This window comes from Centropristis striata, chromosome 13, assembly GCF_030273125.1.
Source record: "Centropristis striata isolate RG_2023a ecotype Rhode Island chromosome 13, C.striata_1.0, whole genome shotgun sequence".
NCBI lineage: Eukaryota > Metazoa > Chordata > Actinopteri > Perciformes > Serranidae > Centropristis > Centropristis striata.
The window spans coordinates 10,675,290-10,699,054 of NC_081529.1; the positions used below are offsets into that span (position 1 = coordinate 10,675,290).

Genomic DNA, 23,765 nt, shown 5'->3' on the forward strand with positions numbered 1-23,765 from the left:
CTGCTACTATAACTGTTGCTAGTCACGGCCAGTCATAGATACATTACCAAGGATGCTGATTATCACAATTTACCTGAAAAACATCTAGTCTGAACTATATTCCCACAAATCTAGAGACAACAAAGAGAAAAGTTTCAGAAAGAAAAAAGAAGTCATCACTTTAAAGTGTTGTGTTCTAGCTTTGAAATGTGTGTTATTGCATGGGGTCATAAAGTGAAAACACACTGAAAGCTACCTCTACTGCAATGCCATCACAGATTTTCTAGCACTAGGGGTGTAACCGTGCCAAAAATCACTACGAGAATTATTCCCCCAGATTGTACCGGTGGCTCAAGTTTGGGGTTCTGGATCACAGACCATATGAAAACATTTGAATTTATGTCACAAAAAGAAATGTAGAATACTTGTTAAGGGTTTAGCTAAATGGAGAAAACTGCCTGAGATAATTCACTGTTTTAATTCAAGTCTTTTACTGTGGGCCATTTGTTTTGTTCAAAGTTTTCTTTAATGTTTTGTTGGAAATTTGCATTTTCAAGCTTTAATAACTTAAGTAACTTTAAGACTTTGATTCTCAGGCAGAGAAAAAAAAGAAATTGTTGCCAGAGACATTGACCTCCATACAGAATTAAAGTTGGTCTGTGCTTTGAATTCCTCCCAGTTTCACAGCTGAATCAAGTCACTTGTGGTTTCTGCACACAAACTGCTCATATCAATACATTTTGTTGTGTCAGCTGAGTTTACTTTTGTTTGCTGATAATATGAGGACATGAATTACCTTGGAGTCATTTTTTGAGTCTGGATTTCATCTCAGTTTGTGTTTTCTGGTCTACTAGTGACATCTTGTGGATGTTGGAGAACATCACCAGAGCTGAGACTTCCTCATCATACAAGGTGTGTATCTCATAAGGCGTGTCCTTCAGGTAGACGCAGGAAGTGTTTAGACATTGTTGTACGGTTGGTTTTCTAAAAAACTCAGTCCTCACAGAGAGAAACCCACTAAACCTCACTGAAGAATAATAATGATCACTGTGCCACAGAGGTAAGTGTCAGGAAGAAGAAGAGAACAGCGTTTTTAAAAACATATTAAGAATAAGAGAAGTAGAGACCATGGAGGGATATCATTTTGCTTTCACTTTGCACAAAGACTTTGGCTTTTATGAATTTGTGGATGATAACATTTTTGTAAATGTGACTCCAGTGTAGCATTACTTTAGTAACTCGACTAATCCACTGTATTTAAGATTTATTTTAAAATACATTTGATTTACGACATGCGATTGCACCGTGGACATAATCCGACCCAATGACAGGAAATGAACCATAACGCAGCGGATTGTGGGCGACCTGCGGGGGCATTTTAAGAGATGCACAGAGCAACAGGAGCAACATGACGAGGAGAGGAATGACTCACTGCAGAATTATCAACATATTGCTCAAAACAACGTCATATTTACCTTCTTGGTAGAAGCAGATCATGGTAGAAGCGCATCAAGGCTCGCCTTCTCGGAAAGTTATTGATCAACATATTATTGACGACCAGGAGCGTCAACAGGAGCTCGTTCTGAGCATTTCTCTCAAAAGTTGTACTGAGGTCAAGCCAGCCTTCGCCGTGCATGTCTTTACTAGGCGTTACGGTAAGTACGTGTTTGAAATTAAAGCAATTTTCCGGTAAACTTTATTTCACTTTTTTTTTTCAATTCCCCCCAAATAGTGCGTCACTTGTAGACACGGATGGAAGCACATAAAAAAATCAACGAACAAGTAAAATATGAATGAATGAATAAATAAATAAATGAAGGGGGGAAAGCCCAGTATTTCTACTGTAAGTAGCTTGGTCAGACTTTAATAGACTACATTTAAAAGGCTAACTTCAAAGCGACATATACATTGCTTAACACATTTATTAGACCACCGGTTAATGCCACAGCTGTCCTAAAATAACAGCATTTGTAATTACTAAAATCATTTTAAATGTTTTTCTATTGGTAAATACAGCAGTATGTAGAAGCTCTTTAACCGAAATGATATTTGTAATGCTAAAACATAGCCTGATAATTTTTGTCTTCCATGAATTTTCAAATTTACTGTTTTATAAAAAAAAACTGTTAAAAAATACTAAAGCACATTGTTATTGTTATTATTATTCAAATTATAGTTATTTAATCACATACCTGAACAGAAAAAAATAGTTTTAGTGGTTGAAAGTTATGCTTGATTCATTTCTGACTTCTCAGAGAAGCCCAGTGAGCCAGCACACATTTAGATATAAAAAGGTGAATTTAGTTTGTTATTTTACAATAACATTTTAGTTTATCAAGCTTTTGAAAGATTTCCAAAATATTTATGTTTTCTTGTTTTTTATGATAGGTGGTCTAATAAATTTGTCAACCAATGTAGCCTACATAAAATTGTAATGATCATACATTTAAAAAAGAGCTATCTTCTTTCTAAATTCAACTTGTTAACAGATTATAATTAAAATAAAACCGTCCATAATCAGAGACTCATTCAACATCAGGTGGTCCTCAGGGTGTCCCTCATGATTACAGGACATTCTAATGTCTCGTTACAATATTATAGCCTTTTAAATTCTCACATAATCCGCTATTTTCCTTATAATTTCAGATTGACATTCTGAGAACGTGTACTCTCTTTGAAGTTGGCCTCCATAAATGTAGTTATTATTAAACTCTGACAAGGCTACTCACCGTTCAAATGCTAGAGTCTCATCTAGAAGCTTGTGCTTCTGAAATAAAGTTTACCGGAACATTGCTTTTATTTTGAAGATCCTTACAGCACGTTCGTACCGTAACGCCTTGTAAATACACGCACCACGAAAACAAAGTCGAGGCTTTCTGGACTGTGTTTTCCGAAGTGGATGCTGGTTTGACCGCAGTCTGAGGTCCTGTAGAATGTAGCTGAAGTGGAATTAGTGACTGGAAACAGACCGTTTAATTTTAATTAATTATAATATAATGTAATATTTTAGCTACTGTACAGTCTAAAGGCGTTTTATGAAAAAATCCACAGTGAACAGTTCGGTGAATATCATGCAATTAATCTTATTTCAATATTTATCTGATAGTTGGGCCTGGTTGTGTAACACTTTATTCTGAAAACTGAAAACCGCACGTCGACACAACAAATACATTTTCGGCGCGACGCAGGTTAATTATTTCACATGGTTAATATCTTATCTCCTTCCTGCGGGTAAGAGTTTTATACTGAAAAAAGTGAGAAAGAATGACACTAAAGTGTATATCCTACATGTCAGCTCGCTTGGAGCAGTTTCAGTGAATTTACCGTAAATATCACAATACGGGCGCACTACATAATATAGGGACGGCTGGTTTGACTACGGAGAAGCGAATGACGGCTCACTTGACCGCAGTGAACGGAATTGGGTTGTGAAAACGTCTTTAAAAAATGTTGTGGGCTATAATACACCCACATTATATTTCTCTAATGTTAGTTTAAATACATTTTGAGGAACGAAACAATAAATTAATTAGACCAACTCTTCATTAATTGACTAGAACGGAAAATAAACGTTAGCCGTAGAGCTGGCACATCAACGGTAATTTAACGGCTATAACTGTTAGCTTTGCTGTTTTATTTAAACAAACTATTTATGTAATATTGTTGAAGGTGCCAATTGTTGCGTTGTTAATGTGCTCTAGTGCTAAGCAGAGAGGGATAACAATCTGTAGTAATGAAAAATGTTTCATATTTACATTGCTTAACAAATGTATTAGACCACCAGTTAATGCTACAGCTGTCCTAAATTAACAGCATTAGTAGCCTACTTAGCGAAATCATTAGGGCCTCGGGGCAATCGCACCGAGCACTACTGTTATACTGTGGATTTTTTCTTATTCCTCTTCCGGACGCAATTTCGTCCCGTTACGAGTCCTACAACTTGAAGAGTTGCAGGACAAATTATATATCAAAACGTGTGGTTTGATCGGGATCGGTGTGCTATTACTTTTCTCTACAGAATACGAATTTTTCGCGCCGTAAGTCGCGAAAAACTGCCCAAAATTTTGCATTGAAATGAATGGGACGGCTGAAAAAAAATGAGCGAAAAAGAACAATAATTGGAGATTTTTAAATGTCTACTCCTTCAGCATAATTTCACCTAGAGACTCCATTTAAACTTTAAACAGTAGACACAAGTCTTGTGGATCGGTGTATTAATCCACGTTTCGATAGGTCATATAGTTTTTTATCAATCCCTGTTCAATGACCATGATCATTTTTGGAGAAATTCTGAGATTATAATGGGTGTGTATTGCACGAAATGTTTGTGTCACATTATGTGACATCATCGCCAGAGTGTAGAGGGAGAGAAAAAATTGTCAAAAAATGAATTTTAAAACTGCGCTCCAGGCCGCAAATTCCACTCTACAGAAATAATTTTTACATAGAAACGTAGGAAAATTTGTCTTCTCACAAACAAATCCTCTGGTAAAGCTGTCAGAGTTATAGTTTGGGCGTACGACGCACAGATGTGCCATAAACACGCATCAACAGCCTCATTGGCTCCCATATTAAAAACGCAGGAAGATTTCTGAAAAAAAAGTTCTTTTGAGATCGCTCTAACAAAGCTATTTTTTCATTTATCTTTAAAACAAAACATATGTAGACGTTCAGGAAGAACTCAGGATGCTCAAAGTGAAGTCGGATCAATGATAGGTATTATGGTTTTGCCAAAAATGCTTTCTGTTCGAGGCCAGAAATTGCAGTCTGTCCACCTCTGCTGTTACTAAGCCGTAACAGGTGTCAATTAATTCTGTTGATTGCTTTGATCTGATTGCCTTTGATCTTTGATGTGATTACAGTTACGGACACACACACACACACATGCGCGTAAACGCGCACACTCCTCACACATGCATACAAATGCATACACATGCTTCAAACACGCACACACGCACACACAGGTAACTTTGTGATTTTAATTACACACACACACATACAGGTAACTTTATGCGATTTTCGCTACACACACACACACACACACACAAATGCGCGTGTATGCGTGCACACTCCTCCACATACATGTTTCTCACACACACACACACACACACACACACACACAAACACACACACATTTTGAGGTTAAAGGGCATAGTTTGAAATCTCTGAAGAATCTCATCATAGTGTACAAACACCGGCAGTAGCCCCGTGGCCCTTTCAAAAAATGTTCTAGTTTTTTTATGTTTCTGTAACGGTTAATTCAGCAGTAGCCTATGTATGAGCTTTTGAACTGAAATTATATCTTTAATGCTTAAATATAATAATAAATAATTTGGGTATAAAAAGGTGGATTCAGTTTGTTATTTGCCAAATGAATAACAATAACATTTTTAGTTTGTTTTCTCGTTTTTATGACAGGTTGGCTAATAAATTTGTTAAGCACTGTACGTCTTTATTTAAAAAGTAGAGCCTGACAGATATATCTGTTGATGGATATGTTCAGATATTTGCCCATTAAAGGCATATCCATATTTATTGCTATCGGTGTATATGTTGTCCAATATACGCCAATATGAAAACATATTTTAACACAAAATGGAATGCAGTCAAAAGAATATTTAATATTATTTAGACATAACTTTTATTTATTCATCATTTTCTATTCTATTTAATATTTGTCTGTTTAAGAAAATAGCCTTTTCAGAACTTGGTCATATCTGCACAAAAACAGTTCACAATTCACATAAAAACGTCTATTTTTTCTTCAGTTAAAAAAAATGCTACATCAGCCTCTAAAATCATTTTCAAAAATCCCATATTGGTTGGGCTCTACTTAAAAGAGGATTGTCCTGTTCTATGTTTGGTTAATGTTTTTTTGTTTTTTACCTTAAAAAAAGAACATGAGATGAAGGTATTTGAGTTGTGTCTTTGACATAATGTGATTGATTTACTGACTGATTTTTTCCCCTGTCAACATGAATATCAGGTACCAAAGGCACTGAGCAGCTCATGGAGTCCATCATCAGAGGAGACTTTGAGACGTCTGTGTAAGTATCCCTCTCTAATGTATAGACTGCATGTGTTTGTGTACAATGTGCCAGATAATTCTTACTTGTTTAACTGTCTGTCTTCTTATTAGATTGCAGAATCAACATGGTTTAGTTTGCCCTCACTTTTTAGTTTGTTAAAGTAATACCATTTACACATTTAATACAAAAAGATGCAGTCAAACAGGAAAAAAACATCACGTCTGCTCGTGACGCAGACAGTTCAAAGCGAATGTGCAAAGAAAAAGCTCCTGTGGTTGAGGCCGCCATCATCAAGTGGATTGATTATGACCAATAATTTCTCGCTGCCATCAGCTGGTGGGATCAATCAATCAATCAATCAATCAATCAATCAATCAATCAATCAATCAAATAGTCAATTAAACTTTATTTGTATTGCACCTTTCATACAGGTTAGTGCAGTTCAAATTTTTCATAGATTATTTGCAAGCCAATGATAACACAGAAAAAGTAAAAACCATAGAGAAATAGAAAAGACATTTAAAAATGATTTGTGACACAGACAGACTTTTTGTGAAGGAATAACTCCGTAGGGATCCGCAGTGGGCCGGTACATAGCAAAGCTGTCATGTATTTACTATACAAAAGTCAATGTGATGGTAATCTGCATGAGAAATAAAGGAAAAACAAAATATGGTTATAATCATCACGTGATCACTGTATCAGGAAATGAACAACTCAGCTCGACGCATCAACGCAGCTTTCTCGTCTCACTATAGCACGCACTGAGGAAATTATTGTTTCAATTGACTACATTGACCACCAACATTGATTGAACATCCATATAAAAGGTGGTGACTTCTCCCTTTAATTGTCCAGGGAGGTCAAAGCTGCATCTGCAAGACTATCACTAAAAATGAATCAATACTATGTTCAATAAACATGAATGATGCCAATTGTACGTTGATCAGTTTTTGTTAAACTCAAACATTTAACAAAATATTCAATCAAAAGCAAAAAGATTTTATAAAATGCAAAAATATAGCAGAATTTGCATTGCTAAACACAGATTTTTACAGTTAAGAAGCTTCCTGATAAAGCATAAAGAGTGGAATAGAGTCCCAAATTGAAGAGGTCTTAATAAAAGTACAAATGGGAGATAGAAGGAGAAAAGTTAAAAGTAATCTATATCAAGTTTACCAATGCTTTACTCTTGAATCAGGCAAAAGACAGAAGAATAGCCACCCCGTCTCCTCAGTTCATTAAATATTTTTGCATTTTGTGAGTTATTTTTGCATTTTGCAAAATGTTTTGGCGTTTCATTTATTATTTTCTCATTTTGTTAAATGTATTTGGATATTGTGAAATGTTTTTTGTGTCAAGAACTTTTTTGACATTTTGTAAAATATTTTTTCAGTTGACCTTAAGGGCCACTGCACAACTTTCCTCCCCTGCTGTTCTCATCTGATCTGAATATATTTTGTCCATTAGATTATCTTACTTTTCAAGAGTTAGAGAGAGAGAAAGGCAGCTTATTAGAATGGATTATTATTCAATAAATAGATAGTTACAATAGATCAGCTTCTGGGAGCATGGGACAATATTTCTGTGTAGCTAATGGATGTACAGATCATTTACCGTACTTTCCGCACTATAAGGCGCACCGGAGTATAAGCCGCAGCAGCTTAATTGAATGATGTGTACATATATAAGCCGCACTGGACTATAAACCGCAGGTGTTTTAATGGTTAATTACCATATGTAAGGGTTCGTGCACAGAGGGGATTGTCGGGAAAGAGATGGCTGCTTGAGGAAGCTTCTTTTACAGCCAGATTGACTGTCTTTAACTTAAAAGCTGCATCATATGCATTTCTACGTTTGTTTTCCATAATGACGGTTTGTGCATGAAAACTTCCTTTGCACAAACTATCTCACTCTCGTAATGTCGGTCTGTCTCTCGTTCTGTCTCGTTCTGTCTCTCGTACCACTCTCGGTTTCACTTTTACTTTTGCGCGCTACCTGTTTCACTCTTTTCCGGTGCCCTGCCAGATTGGCTCGGGGTCCTTCGTCTGCCGCTGATTACGGAACGGCGACTCCGACAAAACTAAATAGCTTTCGACACAAATACACACAGACAAGTGAAAAATAGCTTAAAAGTATATGAAGGACCCCGAGCCGATCTGGTACGTACACCTGCCTCCAGCTTTTCCTGCTGGAGCCCGTCGCTCCTCGCGGACCGGTCATAGAGCCCATAGAGTTAAAGTTGGTGGACTGTAACCTGTAAAATCCATAGATTTAGGAGGTAACCTAGTGGCCGTTAGCTGTAAAAATCCATAGATTAGCCGCACCGTTATATAAGCCGCAGAACCGAAAAATGGGGGAAAAGGCGTGGCTTATAGTCCGGAAATTACGGTAAATGTGGGTAAAGACTTCCTCTGTTGTGCCCCGGTCATTGTCTACAGTCTGATTGGTGACTTGAGATGCGAAAATGTTTGAGTTGTGGGACAACTTCTACATGTGATTGCAGATACATTAAAGCTAAATCATCGTCAGATGATGGGAGATAGGTTTGCTCTCCACACAGACATTTTATCTGCATGTAACTAAAGCCCATCAAACTGAAAGCCATCAGAAAAACATTTCTGTTACTGTGAAATATCTTAGACATGTTCCACATACATCACAGGTAGACTTATTGTTGTAATAAACACTTTATGTGACCTTATTTTATTCTCCAGATCATTGAAGTTGTGTCTGCATCCAGAACGTAGAGAAGTCTCCAAACATGGCTTCTACAGGACAGTCGGCCTTAGGTCACGTCAGGAATGCCAGAAAGTACCTTGTGGGAAAATTAAAGAATCTCTCAGTGATTCTGGACAACTTGAACCAGGAGAACTCAAAGCAGCAAAGAGTTTTAATTGATGCAGCGGTCAGAGAAATACAGGCAAAGACAAATGATGACGATAAAATCAGAGACATAGTGGACAGAGTCATCAAACAGGGGGAAGCTGCCTGCTACGAGTTCCTCAGGGTCATTTACTTGACCAGAAAGAGGACCTTAGATGTTGACCTGCACTACTGGATCCTCAGCTTTCCTTTCAGTGAAGACACACAGATGGATATAAACCACTTCCAAGGTATTTCAAAGCACAAATCTGATTGTGGTGTATTATTGTCAGGCCGCCATTGTAAATAAGAATTTGTTCTTAATGACCTGCCTGGTTAAATAAAGGTGAATGAATTTATCTATGATGTGCAGATTTTATATAATGTACTTTAATGTGTCTTTGTCCATATATTTATCTTCTTGGTTTGGTGTAAGATCACGGCAGTTAATTCATGCAATTTATTTTATTTTATTCTAGGCTCAACACCATGCCACAGATATCAGGAAAAGCTAAAGTTAAAAGCAAGAATAATATCCAAAAAAAAATTTTCGATGGCAAACAGAAATCTGTTTAAAGAAAACAACATGCCTGATCTGCCCTACATGACACTTGTATTAGACACACAAGGAAGTGTTTCTCCATCTAAAACCAAGAAATTGAAGTGCAAGAAAAGCAAGCTGAGTCGCCGCAAAAAGCTAAAGAAATACATCCCAGAGGTCAAAGCAGAAACTTCCCCCAGTGATCTGCTGAAAAGAGATGGAAACATACTCTTGGGTGGTAAGCCTGGAATCGGAAAAACAGCACTTGCTCATGAAATGTTAAAACTCTGGGCAGAAAGAGAGAACAAGGAGCTTGATTACATGTTTTACTTCGACATGAGAGAAACAGCCCACATCAGAGATGACTCGAGCTTGGAGGATCTTCTCTTCAGTGTGTTCAGTGAACCAGATGAAAGCAAAGAAGAAGTCTTGCAGGACATAAAGAGTAACTCTGACAATGTTACACTCATTTTTGATGGAATCACAGATCTGTCTTCATCAGTGGTGAAGAGACTTGTTGATAAGGACCTGCTACCTGATGCCAAGATCATCGTGACATGTAGACCAGATGATGAAGACGAGTTCTCTTCTGAGGACTTTCTCAGAGTGGAAGTAAAAGGCTTCAGTGAGCAGACCATAAAAACATACCTCTCTGCAATGCTCGGAGAAGAACAGGAGAAGGTTTTGAGGAACGTGGAGTTGTTAACTCTTTGTCACGTCCCAATGTATGCACTGATGGTGGCTGCCTGCTTTTCATACGAGACACCAGAAGACTCTCCACAGCCATGTACCATGACTGAGATCTACATCAGCATTGTTCGTCATTGCCTCCAAATAAACAGCAACAACACAAAAAACAAACATCTCAATTCCTTCATCAAAACAAAGAGGAAGGCATTACTGTCTTTGGCTGAGGTTGCTTTTCATGCAACTGAAGGTAAAAGTGTGAACCTGACAGAATGTCCCTGTGAAGACAGCTGTGTCCTTTCCTTCCTGAAACCACTTTTTATCAAAGTTGGCCCGACTGAGACGATAACCACATACGCGTTCCTCCACTACACTATGCAGGAGTTTTTTGCAGCAGTGTGGCTCGTGAAGAATCCAGATAAGATCAAGGATGTTTTTCAGCAGTGCCTCACTGAGGAGAAGAAACACATGAAACATCTGATCCCTTTCATGTGTCGACTGTTGAATGAGAAGAGCCCTAGCTTGATGAAGTGTCTGATTCCAGCCGAGGAGCTCAAGAATACTTCCAACTGGTTCTTTGAGGAGATGATAAGCACACTTTCCCCTCATCTGTGTGAGAAAGATGACGCTGATCCTGAGGACAGTGAGCTTGATGTGGACATTCTGTTCCTATGCCAGTGCTTGTATGAGTCCCAGTGTCCTGAAGCATGCCTCGACCTTCTGCACAAACTGGACTACCATCTGGATCTCAGTGGAGAGAGTCTCGACCCTTACCCTTGCTGTGCTGTGGCTTATGTGGTCACTCAGTTAAAGGAGAGGAAAATACATCTGAACCTTGAAGACGTAATGGTATCAGAACAAGGAATGAGACGACTATTTGGATGCCTTAAAAATGCCCAATGGTACGGGTGAGCATGTTTTTAAAGTGTTAAAATTACTGCTAAGGTAACAAAATATTCAATCATGTAAGATAGATTGGTCCTTTTAAGTGCAGCTATTTATTTTTTAAAGTTTAATCCAAGACATAATAAGGATGACAAAGTAGAATGACCCATGTGACCCTGAAAAGGATAAGTGGGTGTAGAAATATATGAAAAATATTAGGAGAAAATAAAGATTGGTGCTTTTGCTGTGGCTTCTTCAAGACTCGAAATCAGCTTATTTACTCTACCTTCAAAAAGTTTGGCGCACCAGCAAAAATTTAAGACGAGCTGTTATGGAAGACCTATTAAAATTTCAGCACCTTATAAAAATGTAATGTTAGCAGGGCAAGTTAGACTGTGGAAGCCTGCCACAGTCTAGGCTATTAATGGGAAACACATGGCAGACATACTAATAATTGCTGAAAAAATTGAACCGGAAGGTTTTTGCATAGATTACATTTCAGGTGCATATGTGGCCAAAAACGCCTTTTTAAATCACACTTTTCTGGTACTTTACTTACTATAATAAGGATATGACAATACTTTTTCAATTGCAGGAGTGGCCCTCTGCCACGGCAGCTGTGGGAGATCTTCCTTCTCAATGAAGGCCAGATGAGACACCTCAGCTTACCTGGCCTTGATGAAAATGAGTTGCACCTTCCAGTTGAGGGTAAAAGACATCTGTTTGAAAGAGCAGCAACATTCATGCAGAAGAGAACGACAAAGGTTAATGTCTGCCTCCACTGGGAAAGGGAAACTCCAGTCTGCCAGAGTCTGTGCTGGTTCTTCTTTGAGGCTTTGCCACACATCCGCTCACTCAGGTATGTAGCTGTTGCTTTGTGTGATGCTGACTCCACATACTTTCAGTTTTATCCTTTTATAAAACTGTTGAAATTACAGACAGAGACAGAAAGGAACTTAATGCTGCTATCACTGCCTTTAATACTTTATGTTACAAATAATTAATAAAATGAAAAAGAAAACATAATTAAACTTAGTGGGGAATTTGAGCCTATGCACATTCCAATATTAAAATCAGCTGATTGTCACGCGCGTGCGTATTACATCAGCTGTGTGCCGCTTCAGTAGCAAGCCCGTCGACAGCATTAGCAAAGGAAGCTAACAGCAACATGTCGGCAATTTTGAGGCATTTCACTCTTGCAACAGCAACAAGTTCTACGACTACTTGTCATGCTTGTAAAGCTCTTGTTCCATAAAATATAACAAAACAAACTTAATCAAACACCTCCAGAAGAATCATATTGAAGAATTTGACGAGTTTAGTGTTACGGATTAATGAGTGACATAGTCAACTGGAGACTTTATGCAAAATCACAGCGTCTGTGTGTTGTCATAGTGACCGCAGCCGTTGGAGTCAGAGAATCAAATTGAAGCTGACCTCTTTGTTTGGTTTTCATTAAAAAGTAAAAAATAATCAGATTAGCTATTCTCTTTTGAATGTTAAAGGGTAAAACACTAATTCCAAGAGGCTGTCGTAATTACCTCTGTCACTTGTGCATTTCTAATTGTAAGCTGCCATTATTTATAGTAGTTTAAATCCCTATTTGAGTGTTTACAGTTGCATTTGTTTTAATTTTATTCAGTTAGTTTGATATTTTGTTATTTGAATTCCAAGTTTTGAACACATTTTGTTGCTGCAGTTAAAAGGTAAACAATAAAATTAAATTCCTGTTAAATTTGAGGACTTTTCTCCACCATGTTGCTGGATTTATTATTTTACTAAATAACAAATCAGTAAATTTCTATGTCCTTGTTTTACATTTTGTTTTACAAAGTAAGGGAAGTGATGTTAAAGTCATCTGATGTTGCTTTACACAAAAAAGAATGGTCTTTCCACACAGTGAGGCATAAAGCTTATTAATGAAACACTGGTATCAGATCAGTACTCGGTAACAACTGACACCAAGAGCCCAGGTATCAGAATCAGTATCAGGACTGAAACATTTTGTACTGGTGCATTCCTACTTTGCACAGTGAAAAAAAAAAAAGTTTTGCAAACTGCGTCGTAATGGGTATACATTTGGTGCAAAATCGTCTCCTTTCTATGCAAATGAGCCTCATATAAAAAATAGTCCAATTCACAGACACCATCACTAATTCCCTTTAGATGACAGCAACAAGGATGATGATCTTAAGTTGACATATCAGTGTTATTTCCTGCTGGATCTGTTCTCCCACCTGAAGGACTATGAGACTAAAACACTGAGTGTCCTTCCATCATTACAGTCAGTTTTACAGTCAGCTCCTGCAGACTGGATCATGAAGATTAAATTATTTTTATTACTTGTGTTTTCACTAGAAGCTGTTTCATCTATCTCGAGTCTGCATATGCAGTTTCAATTATTCTCACTTTTTTTCTTTTACTACAGTTCAAGTTACAGTCAGTTCAGTCAGAAAACTTTACATTCTAGTTAATATTTAGAAATTGACATCACATGACCTTATCAATCTTTATGATTTCAGTTTTGTGCCTCAGTCATCAGAACCTTCAGAAGAAATCAAGTTCTTTGGGAATCTGTTTTGTGCAGCAGCAGAGAGAGAACAGCAGACAGGAGAGAAGATACTGCAGCTGTTATCATCACTGTGCACATACAAAAGAGAACCTCTAAAAGATGTCAGGTGTGATTTCCTGCTGGATCTGTTCTCTCACCTGAAGGACTATGAGACTAAAACAGGCCTGAGTGTCCTTCCATCATTACAGTCAGTTTTCCAGTCAGCTCCTGCAGTCTGGACCATAAACCTCTCAGAGAGAAAGACCTCCATCCTCCTGGAAGTGCTGAAACTCCAACCAGAGAAGAAACAAGTGAAGCTGAGAGGCTTCTCAGATGAAGAGAGTGAAGTGAGGAGTTTCCTACAGTGTCTGCCTTATATCTCACAGCTCAGGTAAATGGATTGTACTTTTGTTGTGTTTAGAGAAAAGGAGAGAATGACTGAGCAAGTGGCCAGTGTGTAGAGATGTCATGATTTTTTTTTCCATGCACCCAATATATTATTGCTTAATTACTCTCCATTCCTAAATACATACATTTCATCAGTCATTTATGGACTCAGTAAAAAGTCAAAGCAGACTCAGCTACAGTATAATGATGTGATCCAACAAGCTCCAGCAATGTAACAACAGAGACCATCAGCATTGTGTTAATGATGAGGAGTTTAGTTCTCCTTTTCAGGACTAGTGATGTTCTTTCTTACTGCTTTACACTAACATGAAGTTTCCTGCATTTGAAGATAGCTGCACACAATGGTTCCCCTCTAAGTACATCTGTGTTGTCGTGTTGGATTAACGGTTTAATAAAATACAAATTGAACAACAATTATTAATTCAATGAAGACAGAAAACAAACAGATTATGCTATGGTCACAGTTTATATATTTCTTCTACAGAAAATCAAAGCACATCTGGCCGGGCAGATGATCACATTTCCAATGGTGCCGTGTTTTTAACACGTTATCCCACTTTTTTTTATTTTTATATAAGAGCTCTGGAACAGCTGTAATGTTTTATTCAGAATTAGTTTGAACAGATTGAATGTTGGGGGTCTTTGCTGGTTCCAGTTCAGTAAGATGCATTTGTTTGCTATATAAGATATTATGAGGAGCGGTGACTGAGCAGGATGTTTGACCAGTGAATTACACAAAGGAGTGAATGAGAGGATTATTCACAAGTGTCTTTTTTCAACCATTGAAATAATGTTGAAGTATTAGTTTACCTCTGCAGATCCTAATGATGCTTCACTGCTACTTTATTAAGGTTTTAGACTTTTACAGAATTATGCAGGGACTAAATTCTGGTCTATGATTTTAGGCTTTGGAGCTCATTGATTCATAAATTAAGTGGAAAAAATTATTTTCAGCCAGGACATTGACTGTAAGTCAAGATGTTTGAATTATAAATAATTAAGAGGAGTGAATGAGAGGATTTGATTTAATGTGATTTTTCAGCAATATTAAAAAGAAACTTCATGTCATTAGGATGTGATAGGTTCACCTCTAGAACTCATGATAATGTAACACTAGTACTCTCACTAGTTTATAGAGTCTTTAAACATGATATTGATATTTTTACCTTGACCTTAAGCAATCTCAGTCCTCATGGCTAAACCTAACCAGAGCAAGCTCTGTTCAGTAGGAACCTTCTTGTATCAACCTCCTGTTGGCTCAGGAGTGGTACTGCAGTCTAACATACAATCTTTAATACAGAGGTGACAATACAACTTTGTACCTGACTTTGATGGTTCCTTTAACATTTTGTGAATCATTTCGTTAAGTAAAAGTCTTCCAGAATCCACTTAAAGCCCTGTTAAAGGCATCGCTGCTTGAGATTAGGTTTGATTTATTTCACTGTATTCGGCTCATTAGTGGGTATTTGTAGACTGTTAGCAGATGGATCCATATCAGTGATCTATGGCTCTTTTTTAGCTGTTGACATCATAAAATAACAAAATGTTCAATTCTCCTTCCAGTTTACCTCTCTACTTCAGATGCTCAGATGAAGTAAAGTTCTTTGGGAATCTGTTCTGTGCAGCAGCAGAGAGAGAACAGCAGACAGGAGAGAAGATACTGGAGCTGTTATCATCACTGTGCAGATATGAAACATTCCCTTTTCATCACCTGGATGATGATGATGATGAATATTATCAGAGTGATTTCCTGCTGGATCTGTTCTCCTACCTGAAGGACTATGAGACTAAAACAGGCCTGAGTGTCCTTCCATCATTACAGTCAGTTTTCCAGTCAGCTCCTGCAGTCTGGACCATAAACCTCTCAGAGAGAAAGACCTCCATCCTCCTGGAAGTGCTGAAACTCCAACCAGAGAAGAAACAAGTGGAGCTGAGAGGCTTCTCAGATGAAGAGAGTGAAGTGAGGAGTTTCCTACAGTGTCTGCCTTATATCTCACAGCTCAGGTAAATGGATTGTACTTTTGTTGTGTTTAGAGAAAAGGAGAGAATGACTGAGCAAGTGGCCAGTGTGTAGAGATGTCATGATGTTTTTTTCCATGCACCCAATATATTATTGCTTAATTTCTCTCCATTCCTAAATACATACATTTCATCAGTCATCTATGGACTCAGTAAAAAGTCAAAGCAGACTCAGCTACAGTATAATGATGTGATCCAACAAGCTCCAGCAATGTAACAACAGAGACCATCAGCATTGTGTTAATGATGAGGAGTTTAGTTCTCCTTTTCAGGACTAGTGATGTTCTTTCTTACTGCTTTACACTAACATGAAGTTTCCTGCATTTGAAGATAGCTGCACACAATGGTTCCCCTCTAAGTACATCTGTGTTGTTGTGTTGGATCAACTGTTTATAAAATACAAATTGAACAGCATTTAATATTTTAATGAAGACAGAAAACAAACAGATTCTGCTATGGTCACAGTTTATATATTTCTTCTGCAGAAAATCAAAGCACATCTGGCCGGGCAGATGATCACATTTCCAATGGTGCCGTGTTTTTAGCTCGTTATCCCACATTGTTTTAAAATATCAACAAGAGCTCTGTAACAGCTGTAATGTTTCATTCAGAATTAGTTTGAACAGATTGAATGTTGGGGGTCTTTGCTGGTTCCAGTTCAGCAAGATGCATTTCTTTGCTATATAAGATATTATGAGGAGCGGTGACTGAGCAGGATGTTTGACCAGTGAATTACACAAAGGAGTGAATGAGGGGATTATTCACAAGTGTCTTTTTTGAACCATTGAAATAATGTTGAAGTATTAGTTTACCTCTGCAGATCCTAATGATGCTTCACTGCTACTTTATTAAGGTTTTAGACTTTTACAGAATTATGCAGGGACTAAATTTTGGTCCATGACTTTAGGCTTTGGAGCTCATTGATTCATAAATTAAGTGGAAAGAATGATTTTCAGCCAATTCATTGACTGTAAGTGAGCAAGATGTTTGAATTATAAATAATTAAGAGGAGTGAATGAGAGGATTTGATTTAATGTGATTTTTCAGCAATATTAAAAAGAAACTTCATGTCATTAGGATGTGATAGGTTCACCTCTAGAACTCATGATAATATTACACTAGTACTGTCACTAGTTTATAGAGTCTTAAAACATGATATTGATATTTTTACCTTGACCTTAACCAATCTCAGTCCTCATAGCTAAACCTAACCAGAGCAAGCTCTGTTCAGTAGGAACCTTCTTGTATCAACCTCCTGTTGGCTCAGGAGTGGTACTGCAGTCTAACATACAATCTTTAATACAGAGGTGACAATACAACTTTGGACCTGACTTTGATGGTTCCTCCAACATTTTGTGAATCATTTCATTCAGTAAAAGTCTTCCAGAATCCACTTAAAGCCCTGTTAAAGGCATTGCTGCTTGAGATTAGGTTGGATTTATTTCACTGTATTTGGCTCATTAGTGGGTTTTTGTAGACTGTTAGCAGATGGATCCATATCAGTGATCTATGGCTCATTTTTAGCTGTTGACATCATAAAATAACAAAATGTTCAATTCTCCTTCCAGTTTATCTTGGTCCTTCAGACACTCAGGTGAAGCAAAGTTCTTTGGGAATCTGTTCTGTGCAGCAGCTGAGAGAGAACAGCAGACAGGAGAGAAGATACTAGAGCTGTTATCATCACTGTGCAGATATGAAACATTCCCTTTTCATCACCTGGGTTATGATCAGCAATATCAGTGTTATTTCCTGCTGGATCTTTTCTCCCACCTGATGGACTATGAGACTAAAACAGGCCTGAGTGTCCTTCCATCATTACAGTCAGTTTTACGGTCAGCTCCTGCAGTCTGGACCATGAAGATTAAATTATTTTTATTACTTGTGTTTTCACTAGAAGCTGTTTCATCTACTCTCGAGTCTGCATATGCAGTTTCAATTATTCTAACTTTATTTCTTTTTACTACAGTTCAAGTTACAGTCAGTTCAGTCAGAAAACTTTAAATTCTAGTTAATATTTAAAAATTGACATCACATGACCTTATCAATCTTTATGATTTCAGTTTTGTGCCTCAGTCATCAGAACCTTCAGAAGAAATCAAGTTCTTTGGGAATCTGTTTTGTGCAGCAGCAGAGAGAGAACAGCAGACAGGAGAGAAGATACTGGAGCTGTTATCATCACTGTGCAGATATAAAAGAAAACCTCTAAAAGATGTCAGGTGTGATTTCCTGCTGGATCTGTTCTCCCACCTGAAGGACTATGAGACTAAAACAGGCCTGAGTGTCCTTCCATCATTACAGTCAGTTTTCCAGTCAGCTCCTGCAGTCTGGACCATAAACCTCTCAGAGAGAAAGACCTCCATCCTCCTGGAAGTGCTGAAACTCCAACCAGAGAAGAAACAAGTGAAGCTGAGAGGCTTCTCAGGTGAAGAGAGTGAAGTGAGGAGTTTCCTACAGTGTCTGCCTTATATCTCACAGCTCAGGTAAATCAGATTAATTAATCTCCACTCTTTTGAAATAAATTTGCTGTCATTTACAAATAAAGACATGAAATACATCCATACAGTTTATCATCACTGCTAATAAAACCGTGTTTCATCCTGCTGCATTCGTTCTCTAACTTTCATCCTGAATAAAATATATTTTACATGAGATGGTTTTCAATGCAGAATGTGTTGTAGCTTTGCTGTTTTACATTTCCTCCATATTGTGTTTCAGCTGTGATCCAAAGTTCTTCCAGAGTGTCTGCTCATGCATCTCTGTCAGATCCAGAGAAGAGGCTGAGCAGTTGGTCTCTCTGCTGCAGCTGCTGGGGTTCACCCTGCTGTTAACAGGAGGGTTAAGCACCACATGCTGCCGGTCGGTGGGGACAGTTCTCGGACTCTGTGGCTCTGATGTGGATCTCATCCTCAAACCAGGACAGATGTCTGTCGGAGAAGCCTCCCTCCTCTTTAGTTCTACAGTACAACTGCACAGTCTGACGTAAATGTTTATATCTTTACTGTTTTATAGCACCGTCTTTTCCAGTTTAAATGTCATACCAGATTGAGAATATAATTTATTTTCTGACTGCCTTTTACTCTCTCTTTGATCTTCAGGCTTTCCCATGACAACGCCTTGCTACTGTGTGGATGGGTAAAAAAAGGGAGAGTGGCCTGTTCAGTGACTATTGAAGAGCTTTCTCTCTCCCCTCAGACAGCCCGTCCATCTGAGAAAGTGTCGTTGAAGGTTGTCAGTGGTTTGGCGTCCCTGCTGAGCTACTGGAAAATCAGACGGTTAAACCTGACTGAGTTCTGTGTTCCTGCTCTGAGTCTCATTCCACTGCTGCTTCATGATGGCTCTCTAACAATCAGGTTCACGTCTTTCCTCAGCCTCAGAAACACACCAATTAGCAAAAATGCAAAATGTATGAATCATTTCCTAACATATATTGACATATTTTGATCCTCAGACTGAGTGAGGACACTGTCCAGCAGTTCCTCTTCCTCCTCCATGAAAACCAGGACGGGGACTTGACTCGGTCCTTCTTGATCAAGGTTGGTGGAGACCTGAGCTCCTGCTGTCTGAACTGGGAGCTTCTTCACTTTCTGCTGCAGCAGTCGTCAGCTCAGACCATCACTGTGAACCTGAAGAAGAACAGCTTCTTAGAGGAGAGCATCACACGTCTGCTTCCCTTCCTGGACAGGGTTGTGTTAAAAAGGTGAACAATCTGTTTTTTAACATTCTATATTTGTTATTGTGGCTTGTTTCCACTAAACAAACTGGTGAATACACTTTGTGCTTCCAGGCTCAGTCCCAGCTTTGTGTTGACTGTCGTCAGAGAGATCTATCATGCTGGTGCCAGTCCCAGTATACCCAGTTTACTGAGGTCACTGAATCATGTGATCAGCCTGACCTGCAGAGAGATGGACTCTGTGGACTGTGCTGCTCTGATCTTCACCCTCAGACACAGTGACAAAGTTAAACTGAACCTCATTTGGACGTCCATACCAGCAGGGGAAGTAAAGTCCATCATCTTGATGCTGGACAAAGTTTCTCAACTGAGGTCAGACATTACTGCTCATTTCCCAAAGCTGTACCTGCATCAGTACTCTCCAACACACAAGATATAATTCACCTGTAGCTGAAAAATTTATATAAATATGACAAATGAATTCTGTCAGTAATAATCACATTGTTCTCACCAAGTTAACAACTGAGAGCTGTGAGCACGGGGATGAAAATAGGTCTGATGGGTGTGGAAACACCAGCAGACAACTGTTTTTCCACTTGTTGAGGTCAGACTGAAAGTGAACCTTTTAATGTCTGTAATAATCTCTCACTGCACAGGAAAACTATATATTCCAGTGAGGAGTGGGACAAAGTTGAAATAGGAAGTGGGTCTTTAAACTGAGACTGAAATTTCTTTTAGTTTGGGTCATCATTTCACCGTTTCTCCTCTGAATTAGTTTGTGTAATGTGAAGGTTTGTTTTAACCTTTCTGATGGTGTGACTGCTTCTGTTTCTTGAGCCATCAGAATGCTTCTAAGTGATGTCTGCATGCTCCAGTAGTTTATCTATTAACCTGAAGGGCTCTATGTTATAAATACTGAGACACAATATCAGTCAGAATTATGATAAAAGACAATCATTTTAATGAGTGGTATGTGTTTCTTTTGTCTGGAAAACATGTGACTGCCAGTGTTGACAGGAAGCTGCTGCTGAGGTTGGTCCACTGTTGTGCTTCCTCTGACGTCCAGCAGGAGGCAGCGGTCGTCCTGCTCAGGTCTCTGCAGCACACACTGGATCTGTCCTGCTCCTCCTGTGTGGAGCTGTTAGACCAGGATCAGAGTGACACTCTCAGTCTGACTGCTGATGACTGCAGGGCCGTCTCCACCATCCTGAGACACAGCAGCAGCCGGGACACACAGCTCATCCTGCAGGACTGTGAGGTGGAGGACAGTGGACTGGACCTGCTGTTTTCTGTCCTAGACAGAGTCTGCCTCAGGTGGGAAAAACATAAACTGAGTGAAAGGAGAGAAGAAGCTTTGTTTCTTTCATGTTAATGCATCAGAACACTCTGTTTCTCCTGTTTAGAGCCAGTAAAGCTGTCCTCCTCCAGCTGGTGTCTCTGGTCCCTGTGAACAGTGAGAGGGACTCGGTGAGACGGGCAGAGTCCCTCTGTAGAGCTCTGAATGCAGAGCTGGACCTCAGTCACAGCTCCCTGGATCAGAGGACCTGTGAAGCCTTGGCCCTGATGCTGGACTTCTGTGCAGAGCTGACAGAGCTGGACCTCAGTCACTGTCAGCTCACAGACCAGCAGCTGCTCTCACTCTGCTCACAGCTGCACAAAGTACAAGTCCTGGAGTGAGTGTGCACTGGAAATGTCTTCATGTGGCTACAATGTTTATAAGGCAGTGTGGGCTAGAGCCCAGGTGGAGGTAACCATTTATAAAAGAAAGATTACAGCAGGTAGACTGTGTGAGGATCAGAAGCAGCTGGTAATGTCAGCTGCTCACAGTTTGATGAGCTGAGACGAGAGAAAATGCTCTTTAAAACATAAACAGTAACAATCACAATTATAGGGGGGGGGGGGGCTGCACCCTTAACATTATTATTGAGTTGATTTCTATGCAGATGAAGCTGGATTATATTTCATGAGAGATTTGAGTTCATGTCAGTGTCTATATGATGCAGACAAACTTACTTCAGAAGACAATTATATCTATATAGTCATGGCTATTTCTACAGAAAGCTGCAGGACAATAAACATGCTTTACTTCTATTGAACTGTCTTAATCTAAAGTGTAGTAGTTTTCATTTAGTCAATAGAATAACTTTAAAATGATTGCACAAAGTATAGGTACTAAGAAAACCAGAGGGGCAGGTTCATTTATAGAAATTACTAAATAAAATGCAGGTTAAATAGCATGTCAATAAAAAATAAAAATGTGCACAACTGTGCATCTCTGTAATCCTCCAGAAAACAAAAAGTCTGACTGAAGCTGAGAACAGAAAACTCAAATTAATCCTGTTGACCAGTGCTGAAATGTAACTAAGTACATTTACTAAAGTACTGTACTAAAGTACAACTTTAAGGTACACATACTTTACTTGAGGATTTCCATTTGATGTAAAATTATACTTCAAAGTGATTTTTTAAATTAACCTCATAACTGTATATTTAGCCTTTAAAATGAGCCCTAATGAACCCAAAACACTGCTTACATAAATGCATCAGTACAGATAATCTAATAATATATTTAGAATATATAAAACAATCTGAGTGTGTCCATTCTGCATAATGAGAACTTTTGATACTTTATGTACATTTTGATGCTGATACTTTTGTACTTTTACTGCAGTCAGTAATGAGTGCAGGACTTTTACTTGTAGTGGAATAACTTCACAGTGTGGTATTAGTACTTTTACTGAAGTAAAGGATTGAAATACTTTTTCCACCGCTGCTGTTGACACAAGAGACCTTTCTCCTAACTTTCAAGAGAAAATGGAGTTTTGCTGATTTGTTTAAAGTAAAATAGTTGTGAGATCTCTGGTGGAGTTCATGATGAATCTTCAGGATGACTTGACTGCAAATGATCTCGCTGTGTAACCTTTAAATCTCTGTGTTTAGTTATAGTGCAGTGTCAGAAAGCTTCAGTTATTAATGAAGATATCCAGCTGGTATCTGCTGCTTCGGTGCACACGCCTGCTGATGACCAGAGGTGTTTGATTGACTGAAGAAAAAAAGCAAAACATAATGTTACAGTGATTATCCTGTGTGTTTCAACAGCACCTTTGGGCTGATATAATAATGTGAACTAATAACTGTTTGTGTTTGTTGCAGTCTGAGTCACAACAACATCACTGATGCTTTGACTGACACGTTACTCCAACTGGTCTCCATCAACCCCGGCATTCAAACTGTGCGGTGAGCAGACATTAATTAGTGCTCCATTCATTTATTGAGACATTTCTACTCATAGTCATTCATTCTCTTCCATCAGTTCAATGAACACTGTCTGTCTGAGTGACGTCTGCTCTCTCTGCTTTGTTTTTAGACTCTTCAGAAACAACATTGTGGACAGAAGCTCCTTTCAGAAAGACAAGCGGTTTGAAATCTGGTGAACCAGTCGTCAGTGGGATGCTATTAACTGTTTCAAGTCTAATGATCTTTGGAAGAAAGTATTACCTGTGGTACCTTGATTTTTTTTTATTCAGGCAAAACAAATAGAAGCCAACACTGTTACCTCAGTGACAACTGTGTTTTTTAATATTGTGATAATGATTTTCTGGGATGAATGTTTAGCTATAATTAACAAGGCAAAAAAAAGCATGTTCAATAAATTGAGATGACAGAAAACTATCTCAAGAGAATAATCTAAAAAGTGTAAATATGAGTATATTTTTTATTTGACATGTTAAATGGAGATAATATTCATTTCCTCTGTCCGTTCTCATTTTCTCATTAAAATACCTCTTTTACTGTAAACTGCAGTAATCAGCGTTTTCTTGACTTTTAGTTTCACAGAATAAAATCTGAGTCAACCAGTTACCAGCTGAGTGACTTTGTGTCACAAACAGACCTCGTTCTAAGACTCGGTGCAATGTCATAGGACCAATGTCATATGTATTTAAACACTCCAGCCAGTGTCTCCATTCTTGAAAAACTAGCACAATGGCTCGCAACTGGTTACCCACATCATAGTTACTTTCAGCCGGCAATAAGCAGCAGGAGATGTAGGCACAGGGATGGAATTTCTGATCAGCCGTGCATCGCTGGGACACCGTCGCCCCAACCCCTGTGTCTGAGGAGTCCACCTCA

The 23,765-nt window shown here is 38.5% G+C and overlaps 1 protein-coding gene and 1 long non-coding RNA gene across 2 annotated transcripts; both read left to right on the forward strand.

Annotated features, from left to right (window-relative positions):
* The first annotated feature begins 998 nt into the window (after positions 1–998).
* On the forward strand, positions 999–9,397 carry LOC131983698 (uncharacterized). Its single transcript, XR_009395489.1, has 4 exons — positions 999–1,039; positions 5,966–6,026; positions 8,726–9,124; positions 9,353–9,397. It is a non-coding gene; the product is annotated as an uncharacterized LOC131983698 (long non-coding RNA).
* A 29-nt stretch (positions 9,398–9,426) lies between these two features.
* LOC131982937 (uncharacterized) lies at positions 9,427–23,503 on the forward strand. Its single transcript, XM_059347537.1, has 13 exons — positions 9,427–11,003; positions 11,582–11,845; positions 13,509–13,928; positions 15,527–15,949; positions 18,025–18,444; positions 18,680–18,943; positions 19,060–19,314; positions 19,413–19,661; positions 19,749–20,006; positions 20,643–20,948; positions 21,038–21,307; positions 22,788–22,871; positions 23,002–23,503. The coding sequence occupies exons 1-13, from the start codon at positions 9,427–9,429 to the stop codon at positions 23,066–23,068; spliced, it is 4,857 nt and encodes a 1,618-aa protein (XP_059203520.1). The 3' UTR covers positions 23,069–23,503.
* Positions 23,504–23,765: the final 262 nt, after the last annotated feature.

What these genes read in the sequence shown, in the direction of transcription:
- LOC131982937 (XM_059347537.1), top strand. Translation starts at nt 9,427, where the DNA reads ATGGCAAACAGAAATCTGTTTAAAGAAAACAACATGCCTGATCTGCCC. An exon ending in TGCCTTAAAAATGCCCAATG is followed by an intron (nt 11,004 to 11,581) that starts GTACGGGTGAGC and finishes TTTCAATTGCAG; the next exon opens with GAGTGGCCCTCTGCCACGGC. An exon ending in GATGGCTCTCTAACAATCAG is followed by an intron (nt 19,315 to 19,412) that starts GTTCACGTCTTT and finishes TTTGATCCTCAG; the next exon opens with ACTGAGTGAGGACACTGTCC.